Source organism: Vigna umbellata, chromosome 1 (genome assembly GCF_029865625.1).
Source record: "Vigna umbellata cultivar VRB3 chromosome 1, Vumbellata_1.0, whole genome shotgun sequence".
Classification (NCBI taxonomy): Eukaryota; Viridiplantae; Streptophyta; class Magnoliopsida; order Fabales; family Fabaceae; genus Vigna; species Vigna umbellata.
Window position 1 is genome coordinate 100,623,893 of NC_142165.1, and position 11,406 is coordinate 100,635,298.

General features: G+C 30.9%; 1 protein-coding gene across 1 annotated transcript; it reads left to right on the forward strand.

Annotated features, from left to right (window-relative positions):
* The first annotated feature begins 5,254 nt into the window (after positions 1–5,254).
* LOC124845296 (uncharacterized) lies at positions 5,255–6,273 on the forward strand. Its single transcript, XM_047322369.2, has 2 exons — positions 5,255–5,519; positions 5,652–6,273. The coding sequence occupies exons 1-2, from the start codon at positions 5,348–5,350 to the stop codon at positions 5,876–5,878; spliced, it is 399 nt and encodes a 132-aa protein (XP_047178325.1). The 5' UTR covers positions 5,255–5,347; the 3' UTR covers positions 5,879–6,273.
* The last annotated feature ends 5,133 nt before the right edge of the window (positions 6,274–11,406 follow it).

The following is an 11,406-nucleotide window of genomic DNA, read 5'->3' on the forward strand; positions in this document are numbered from 1 at the left end:
TTTATTAACTTGAATTTTTTTCCAATATAAGATGTTAACCGAACTATCCTACTCAACCAACACCTTTCAAATGTCGTAAGCAACAAGCTTAATCGTTATCATCATTGGATCGTCCTGATAGGGTCAGACACTTTAAAATATTTATTTGTGAATGTGATAGGAGACATGTTTTTTACACGTCTTTCCACTATGTGGAATGCTTTTAGTGCTCGAAAACGCATTTTTCAAGTGAAGTTGACAATCCTCCTCTTGTGAAACCTCATGAAATTAGGTTGATTACCCCTTTTAATGGGCTATCTCTAACTTTGCTCCTACTATGACTTAGAAAACAAAGAAAGAAAGGAAGAAAACATGTTCTGGAATCGTCGCTCAACGCACCAAACTCGCTGTGCGAAAGCAAAAACAGTGGGTTCTGCTCACTCACCTCTCGCTCAACAACTACTCTCGCTCAGCTAGAAGTGTTATGCTCGCTCAGCAACTAGGCTCGCTGTGCGAAAACATAAACAGTGGGTTTTGCTCACTCACCTCTCGCTTAGCGACTACTCTCGCTCAGCTAGAAGTGTTTTGCTCGCACAATGACTAGGCTCCTTGTGCGAAAACCTAAAGAGTGAGCTCTGCTCATTCACCTCTCGCTCAGCGTCACTCTCGCTCGTGAGACTGCATAATTTTGCAGCATCAAAATTACATAATTTGCACTTCTCAACCACCCAAGACCTATTCTAAGTATTTTCCCCAACTTCTAACACTCTTAGATTGTATTCTAAACTTGAATTGACTTATCTAAACCTATATAAACCATCCTAAACTCATTTTAAACAAATTGTTCACACGATTTCAATCTAAAATTAACAAAAATCTCACTTTAGAGACCTAACATGAATTCCACAACTTATAGCTTCTTTTTGAACAACTTAGTTACTTCAACAAGTCACAAATGACCTACCAACACCTCTTAAACTGATCCTTTATACAAAAAACCAAAAACTCAATCTCACCATGCAAAACCTCCAATTTAGCCAAAAAAACACTCAAGAGCTTATCCGTAACTTTGAACTATGATATTACCTTGATGATTGAATAAAAGTATATGTTGTATGATATGATGGGTTATTCTTGAGATTTTACACACACACACAAATATATATATATATATATATATATATATATATATATATTCATTTGAAGTATGTTTAGTGGACGTAATTCCATGACTCGTGGAGAGATTTCATGGTAGATGTTGTTTGTTGTTGTTGTATGAATGTATGGAGCTTTGAACTGATGGTCTATTCCGACACTCTAATAATCATCCATTCTCAAGTAGATAGGGAGGAGTTATGTGGTGAGAGTAGCAGGAAGTTTTTGTCTATAGACTTTGATCAAGGCCCTAGGTAACTGAAATTGACTAACCTTGTATGGTAGCTTGGTTTCAGTCAGCTGTATTACCGTACAAGTACACAAACTACTAATAGTTCGATATTCATACCTAATTTGGATGAGTCTTGTCTAGGTTATGACATGTATATGATGAATGAGTTTTATTGTTCTAATTGAGTTGATGTTTGAATTAATCATAATAAACATATATATAGCTTACCCTTTTATTTATGGTTTTGTTGTATGTTCTTGGTTTCTTTTCTTGGCGATGATCATCTGGTGGGTATGATTAAAAGAAGATGACGTCTCGCTTAAGCAGGCGTTAGATGGAGGATCCGTTGACTTCTGTATTTTAGTTAGTCAATAGTTGTTTATAGTTTTGAGCAAACCTTGTTTATAAAGATTTAAATTTATAGTTATTCTGAGATTACGGTAAATAATACTTTATGAACTTTTCTCCAATTGTTTCTTTATATAATTATGTGATTACTATTATATAATTTTATACTATATTTTGGAATATTACATAAATAAATTATTAATTTAAATATAATAATAATTATATTAATTTTTAATTCAAATTAAAAAAAAACAAAAACCTTAAACTAGTTTTTCTAGTTTTCCATTTTCTTTTTCAACCTATTTGAAAACCATGTGCACCCATTTTAATAAAAATACACATAAAAACATATTTATACTTTTAATTAAATTTTTGTCATTAATTAAAATGATATGACTGATTGATTTTGCTGTTTCTAGAAAATACCATAATATAAAAAGATAAAATTTTGAAATCTTAAATATTGGTACCCAAAATCATTGCTTTCTATTTCATATACTTAATTTGATTTTTTTTTCTAATATTTCATTTATAAATTTAAACATTTCTTTTCTTTTCTTTTATAAAGATAATTAACATTCAAGAATTTAATTATTTATTATTTATGTTTATGATATTTTATTTAGTAGTTGTTTTAAATCCCAATGAAGTTAATTTTGTAAAATCAAATTATATTTAAAGTTTACCTAAAACTCAAAAGATCCAACCAAATAAAGGTTTGAGTATATGGTCGAGTTTGCAATGGATGGATGAGAAAGTAAGGACAAATCGTGAGAGAGAAGGAGAAAATAACGCGACACAAACGAAAAGAGAGAAAGAGGAAGAAAAGGAAAAATGTCGACAGAGAGAAGCGAAAACGGTAATGGAATCAAGTTCGTTGACGATGGGAAAAGGAAAAGCAAGACAATAGACGAGGGAGTGAGAACTTTGGTAGAGAGAGTGAGAAACTTTCGCGAGAAAGGAAGAAAATACAAAACATAGGGATATTCTCAAATAGAACTATAAAACACCTTTTTCTTACGAAAATACCCTCCATATAACATTATTACCTTTTAAAAAAAGCATTTAAAACCAATGAATCTCGTCTCTATGTTGTCAAAAGGTAACCAAAATATAGTTATTAAAAAAGTTTTCCTATAATTAACTAATCATCTATATAGTAGGGTGATAATACATTAAAGTCAACACCAATATACAAAATTATAGTTTTATAGTAAAATATAAAATAGTTTTAAGAAAATTAAATAAAAATATATGAAAACGGTTTTTCAAATAAAGATAAAAAGTTGAAAGGTGTATATATGTATATATAAATTTCCTTCATAATATAACAACTTTCAAGTCTCTTTGTATAGGATTATCATATATGAATATTACATTAAATACCTGAAGTTGGTAAAATTACTATGAATATATAATAATAACACTCTTAAGAGTAGCTATTAACCAACAAATAAAATAAAAAAAGTCAACAGTTACCGATTTTGAATAAGAGAAATAGAAAACAAAAGATAAACTTGCATACATAAAGTAGATGCCTTTAATTCTCTTAGAGCAAAGGTTTTACCAACTAAGTATTATTTATATTAGCAACTTCCAACCTTGCAAGCTATGCCGGTCAAAACCTTAAGCCACACCCACTATCTTTACAATCATTTCTTGACACTGAATTATCTTCAAATGAATTTTTTCACTTAATACGGAAAGTAAATTATTTAATGTTAATTATGATATAATTTTTCAAGATTCTACAAAAAGCTCCCATTTATCTAGGAATAAGTTTTTTACACTCTACATTCTACATTTATTTTTACCTAAAAACGAAAACAATTGATTTCGTTGACATTTAAATAAAACAAACTAAAAAAAGAAATGTGTGTGATTGGTTAATTTTTATTTAAACAGAAGTAATAAACTTAATATTTATCAAACAAGATATCTTCACTTATAATAATACGAAATCCAAATTCTAAAAATAACATTTTTAAATATCTTCACTCATGAAGGTCGCATTAAAAAATGGATGCTAAGATTGTCATTCTGGAGAATTAAATGACAAACTTCAAGACAACTTTAGCAACAATGTTGTTGATGGTGGAAGAAAATCAAAAGAAATTGGTGTCAATGCCGGAGAGGAAGAAAATGGATGCTGCAATTGTGAAACCCTAACTTTGGGTGAAAAGGACTCTGCCACGTGGCATTTTCTCATTGGCCTCAAATGATCTCACAATACCACGTCAATAATAATTGTACAAGTCATTAAATTTTTGCCAAGAGGGCAAGTCTGCGTTAACTTTTTTAACGCAAAATGATTAACATGAAACATTTTTTAAAAAATATAGGACGTTAGTGAACTTTTGAAAAAAAAAGTATAACTTTGAACACACCCTACAAAATCGAGAAACCAAAATAGATATTAAACTAAAAGTTAAATTTTAACTAACTTAATCCAACTTAAACACGTGATAAACCGAGTTAACTCAAACACATTTAACTTGTACATTAAATAAATCGAATTCAATTTAATTTTATGGAATGCATAATTTGTTTAGTCATATCAAAGTCCACTAAAAACTCTCCTCATACTCGAGAGCATAACAAAAGATTATATAAATAATAAAAATAAAATAGAAAATATAATTTGCCACAACAATAAAAAAACCTCATAGTACAAACTATCGATCTTAGAATTATTTATGCACCCTTATACTTACTAGTTCTGATTTATAAATTTTAATAATAAATAATAAAACATAATCAGATCGATAAACAAGTTAAATGTCTCATAAATCAATAAAATTTGAAGTTAGAGTGAATTGATCCGAAATAATATTGAATTCGAATATTTCATTATAAAACCGTTTATACTAAGAATATTGTGATATAATTAAATTAAGTTACCTTTTTTTAATTCTATTTAGGTAAAGAGTCAGTCTTTCTCACTAGTGCAGAAAGAGTTTTAGACATATGTTATTTTGGGCTTTTAACGTCCGATCCCAATTTGACGTCTTTATGGGTAACGTTAATGGGACGTCGGACATATAGAATCTGACGTCAATAAAGACGTCGGACATGACACTAACCAACGTCTAAAGACACTATAAAAACGTCGGACATAACACTAATCGATGTCTAAAGACACTATAAAGACGTCGGACATGACACTAACCGACGTCTAAGAGATAATCATGATTATTAATTACGACTTTTAATAAACTCTTTTTCATTTAACCATTAAAGTATGGTATCATCCTTAAATAAAAATTACTCAAATCACATAAAGTAAAAAATTTGTGAAAAAAAATTGAAAATCAAACCGCTTCCAAATTATTAATAAGAAACAAATAACAATAATAATAACAATAATAATAATAATAATAAAAAAAAAATAATAATAATAATAATAATAATAAATAGTGTTGTGTTGCGTTTATTTTATTTTATTTAAAATTTTATTACAACAATATCATTAGTATATTATAGTAATTATCGCTTGCGACTGCTGCTGCACTTATACTTCACCCATTACTATATAAAATTGACCCCCCCACACAAACTTCTCATTCATCATTCTCCACAACAACTCCATTCATTCGTCAAAACACAACAACTTCTCTTTCCTTTCTTTCACCTATGTGTTCAATGATAAGCGCGCAAGGTGTGGCGGTCGCCACCGCCATGGCCGTCTCCGGCACAGTCATCCTCCTCGCTCTCCGCCTGCAGAAATCTTTTCCACCTCCCCAGTTCGCCCTTCACCAAATCCCTCCTTCTTCGCCGCCGGTTCTGCGATCTTGCATATCCAACGGTGGGTCCCACTTCCCTCTGTTTCTCCACGCTAACACATTCGCAAACACACGCCCAAAAACCTGTCTTTTTGTTTTTGCACTGGTAAGTTTTGCTGACACAGTTGTTGTGGGCTTGTGGGTTTCTTGTGCAGCTGGGAAGAAGAGCAAGAAGAAGATGAAACGCGTGCACTTCGCGGAGGACGTGGTTGAGTCCTGCAGAGACGGACAAGAGTTCAGGAACCGAATCTCAAGATCGAAGAAGGTTCAGAAGAGTTTCAGCGAGGAAATGAAGAATGGAGAAATGCCCACGAACAGGGTAGCTCTGTATAATGGAATTCTTAGGGATCGGGTGGCCCAGCGATTGGCCTACTCTTGTTGATTTTGGTTTTTCGGTGACTCAAGAGTGAATATTCTGTGATTATGCTTCTCTCTTTCCTTTTTTTATAACAACTAGTATAGAAGCTGCTGGGGGAGGGTCCACCACAAACCCTCACGGTTGCTCTCATCGACGAGGTGATTGGATACAGGGTTTAGTGCCTTGTGAATCGTGAAGAGGATTTTATTCATACTTTTGGATAATCTTCTTCTACCCCCTCTCCACATTAATTTCTGCTCAACACATCCATTTCTCCGCAGATTCAAGTAATTTTTCTTGTATATATACAACTACTTTTTCTCCGCAGAACAATTATTTTCTGTTCTCTTTGAATGTAAAGAAAGAACTGTGTGGTTTTTATTGATGGAGGCTCCTAACATGGATGCAGTTGCTTGTAACTTTCTGTTCTTCTTTCATATTTCTGCCGCGCGTGGGATAATTTTACAAAATGTTGTGCTTTTTATTCGTCAAGAATCTTGACTCAAGATATTATGACTTCTTTTAAATTATGTATAGTTACTACAGTATGAAATGAGGATAGGCAAAACAGAGTTACCTTTCTTTTTCCACAAGCAAACATGAAATAATGTATTAGTTAAAGAATAACGATATTTTAACAATATTTTTCTGAAAATATTTTAATATTATTTACGTAGATTAATTCAAAATTATTCTATAATCAATAATAATAATTATAAACACTAATATATATGTTAAAATGTTGTGAAAAAAATATTGTTAAAGTATCGTTATCTTATTACATCTAACAAACGGTTAATTACTTTTCAAATTCCCCCATTTCAAAGTTGATCATCTACGAAATACACCTCCCTCACACGAGACCTAAATTTGCCCCGTACTTTAATGTTGAATTCACTCCTTTTCTTTAATGATCACTAGTTTTTCAGGACCCAAGTGAAACTCATCGACTGTTTCTTTTTATCTTTTCCACTGAGCAAGACTTAAGTGTCTGTCTGAATTTCAGTTTCATTCAATTCCAAACACATTTTCAATTGTAAAATTGACAACTCCCACGTTACCCAGCAAGAAGCTATTGTGTAGAAAAACTGAAATTTGTTCGGTTGTCGCGAAAACCAGCTTATTAAGACACAGACATAGCTATTGGGTGTTGGAGACAAGCAAAAGCAGAAGGGCTCCAGAGAGCAACATGGGCAACAGAAAAATTGGTTAGTTAAGTTGTTTTGCATTCATTGTGGAACAGAATCTTTAAATAAGCTCCTTTGTCTCATTCCGCATGTATTTGAAATCAAATTTACGAGTTAGCAGTGTGTGGGGGCTCTTACCCTATCTGTGCGTCCATTATTTCTCACTCTCTTTTTTGTATCTTACGTCATTATGGTTTATTTTAGCTTTAAATTATTCGGCATTGTTGGCGTGAAAGTAGTTGTATGTTCCAAAATTCCAAAGGGTCGGTAGCCCAACAAACACATATTCAGTGTTTGACTAATCACCCCAACCAATCAGAAACAAGAGAAATTGGAACGCCAACACCATGTCTACATCCCCTTTCATCACCCCAACATGCTTCTCTTATCATTGGACAACCCATGTGAACTTCTCGTGCTACTGGTTGCAACTTGACCCAATCATATTTCACCCCGGGGACAAACAATCAAAGGTAAATTCTTTTGGGTGGGAAAGCAGCAAAATAATAATAATAAAAAAACATGTAATTGCGTTTCATTGTAAATGTCTCTGCATAAATCCATGATGACATCTCTGCATAATTACCACTTAACTATAGGTTTAGCAGGTCTGTTTACAAGGATTTCAGATTGATTTGAACCGGTTAAAATTCATAGATTCAAATTTGGGACCAAAGTGATTGTAATAGCAACAAAATTGGGGGCAGCTTTTTTGGTAGGGGGTAAAATTATGAAGTATATATACATATATATGTATATACATATATATGTATATACATATATATGTATATACATATATATGTATATACATATATATGTATATATATATATATATATATAATAAAAATAAAAGCAGTGTGCAGCATGACAGTGCGGCAATCATTCAGTTTGAAATATAGAAGGCAACAAAACCATGTGATTTGTGCATATAAAATATTTTAAAATTAACTTTGGCCCTCCAGGGCCCGAAAAGTCTTGAATGTTGCATTAAAATACTCTTATTTCTTTCCTTGGCAGGCTCTTCTGATTAAACAATGGTTAAAGAAGTGGAAATCCCTGCAATTATGGAATTCTCTCAAACTCTGTATAGCTTTCTTTGATCTGCGAAAACAGACATGAGAGAAACAGATTACCCATTATCTATTGGAAAATGATACTTGAACAACCATTTTTGACAACATTTAGACACGCGCACACGTGTCAAAATCTGAGTGGTCCAGTTGGAAAAATTAAATAAAAATGGACCACTCAGATTTTGACACGTGTGCGCGTGTCTAAATGTTGTCAAAAATGGTTGTTCAAGTGTCATTTTCCTTATCTATTACACACACTTCTAAAAGAAAAAGTTAATCATGAATGGCCCAACTGTGAAATCTCATGTTGGAAAAGAACGGCGACACTTTTAAGCTAAGGATAAGAGTAGTGATCGGTGAGGAAATGCTTTGTTCCAACTTTTCTCACACAATTTTTTATCTAACTCGTATATTTTTGACAAAAAGCAGTTATTATCAATGAACATATTAGCTATATTGTCTAATTATCCCAACGAGGTCGAAAAGATGTATTTGATGGAAGGGGACCTCCTAGGTTAATCAATAATGCGAAAAATTCAACAGCGTGGTTGGATGTAGTTACGTTTCTTTAGTCCTAGGAACTTGGAAGCATATTATTGGTCTTCGATATGCTGATATGAAAACTCAAGTCACAACGGATCCCCCAAGGTATAAAGTTTTTTTATTCAAACATGTGGTGCGCCTTGATATAATATATTACTGAAATCATTGGTGGTCGTGGTGAGGCTTTACCTTTGAGACTCTTATTGGCAGCAATGTTGTCCATGGTTGGTGATGTGGGGAGTTTTAAGTGAAAACTAATAAAAACTCAGTTGGCAAACGCCAATTTGGGTGGGGCGTGACACACCCTCGCATTCAAAAACGGCAGCCACAAAGCAAAATGACATGCAAATCTGACCCATCCAGAGTAGATTCACTTTCTCTGTGACTTCATCAACTTAACTTTTGTATATGGTTTTGTAGAAAGAAAAGAAAAAGGAAGCTTCTCGGAAACATAGGGTTCTTTCCATGTGGGTCATGCAATGTGTGCGTGGCTTGTTGTGAAGAAAAGAAAAGATGGAATGCTTTTTACCTAGATGGAGGCCATCGACCATTCCTTCTTTTTATGTATAAACAATGCTCACCAATAATGTTCTACCAATTTACCTCTTCTATCTATGCTAGTTATGATTGTCTTCTTGTGTTTGATATGTTCGCCATGTAAAAAAAGTTACTTTCTTTTGTCTGGGAATCGCCAAGCACCTATTTGGGATAATTATAAGCGGGTTTATAAAAGAATGGTGTGAATACCCGCAAATATTTATTGGTATTTAAAAATTAAAGATTTTTCTTTTTAATAGAAAATAAAATATAAGTCCAGAATGAATTTAAATACAAATTGGCAATTTGGTTTTCATTATAGAAATTTAAGTAAAAGATGTTCTTTGAAACGTAAGTAATAAAATCAGTAAGTAAATTTGGAAAATTTTCAATTGATATTGTTCTCTTCAACAATCTTCCATTAACCACCACCTTTGATTTTAAGAATTATACACGACAAAATAAGTTTCTTAAAAATTATTTTTCAAGCAATATCAAATAGAATTGTCTTTTCTTTTTCTCAGTATTGGACATGGTTATCTAGGATTTTCCTGTGACTATTTTTGAGATGATATGTTAGTTAGGATATTTTTTCCACAACAATGAGACTATTTTTATACTGATCAAAATTTTATTGACACTCATATGACTTATTTTTTGTATGAATTTTTTAATTTTTTTTTCACCAATGTAAATCAATGTTATTTGTCTTTTGACGTCGGTTAAAGTTCTTATTCCCAATGTTGGTAGAATTTTTTTGTTGACAAATGTCAAGTAGCATTTTGGTTTGTTATTTTTGGATTGAGGTCATTAGTTTCAGTGATATTTTTTTATAATGTCAAAATGAAGAAATTTTTAACCAATCTTGATGAGAATCTCTTTTTCTAATTAACAACTTAGAGGAAATATTTAAGTTAATATTAAAAGAAAAATCAACTAAAAACCAACATGTTCTAAATTTATGTGAATCAAAATAATTGTGAATGATATTGACTGAAAATAACTTGAACTAATAATTATTGATAAAACTGTTTTTGGCATCAACTAAAAAAATCTTACAAATTTTGACGAAAAGAAAAAACTTTGACACTCCAATAATATAGGTAATTAATATTTTTAATTATTAAATGTGTTTAATTTTCAATTTTTTTATTTCATTTTAATTAAAATAATTTATGTAAGTATGAAAATTAAAATTTATCAAATCTAAAATGTTTTATTAAAAAAACATTTAAAAGATGAAATAATTACAAATAAAAAACAATAAAAATTCAAAATGAGTTTGCCATGCAACTTCAGTTCTACGCTTTGGGCTTTTAATTGTGTTGCACTCTGCAGTCTTCAGTTCTACGCTTTGGGCTTTTAATTGTGTTGCACTCTGCAGTCTTTAGTCACTTTTTTCAAATATAATATTCTCTCAAATATTAAAAATTTATAGAAAAAAATCATTGAAAGTATTTTTCTTTTAATTGTTGTACAGAAAATTTCTCGAAAAAACTAATAAAATATAAAACTTTATAGTGATCTTAGGTGATTTTGTAAAGACTCAAAAAATTGATATTAGGTAACTCTTAGTTAATGATATCAAAATAAAAATAAAATTCAAATTAGTTTTACAATCCTAAACTCTAATTATTTATATAACTATAAAGTCATTTCCAAATCGATCACTTGTGACAGTTGTTTCAAAATAATTAATATTACATACTAAATTTTATCGTCAGAACACATAATGTATAATTGTTTCTTAAAACCTGCTTAATTTTTTTTCTTATATTTTAAAGGGATATCAATAGAATATTGCAAATATTATATATGTAGGTTAATGATAACCCATAAAATTTAATTAAACACCAAGATTAATTATTTAGTATTATAATATATTTTCTGTATGATTATTCAATCTATGTAGCATTTTATGATTCAAAAAGTTAATATAAATAATCTTTATATTCATTCTAAATGCTCAAATGCAAAAATTATAATTTTATAACTAACTTATGTTTTGGTAACTGCAATCAAAATTACAATTAATAACTACAACTCTAAATTTATACGTCAAATTAGGTATATGTTATCTTATGTATACAATGATTGTATTCATTAATAAAAATTTTATGATGATTGAAAATAAATTTATTATAGTTGAAATAATCTTATTAGGAAGACAAGAAGACGGGCTTTATACCCACTGATTCATAGTGGGCCTGAT

Coding starts and splice junctions, on each gene's coding strand:
- LOC124845296 (XM_047322369.2), top strand. CDS start 5,348: ATGTGTTCAATGATAAGCGCGCAAGGTGTGGCGGTCGCCACCGCCATG. Junction 5,520..5,651: donor GCGATCTTGCATATCCAACG/GTGGGTCCCACT, acceptor TTTCTTGTGCAG/CTGGGAAGAAGAGCAAGAAG.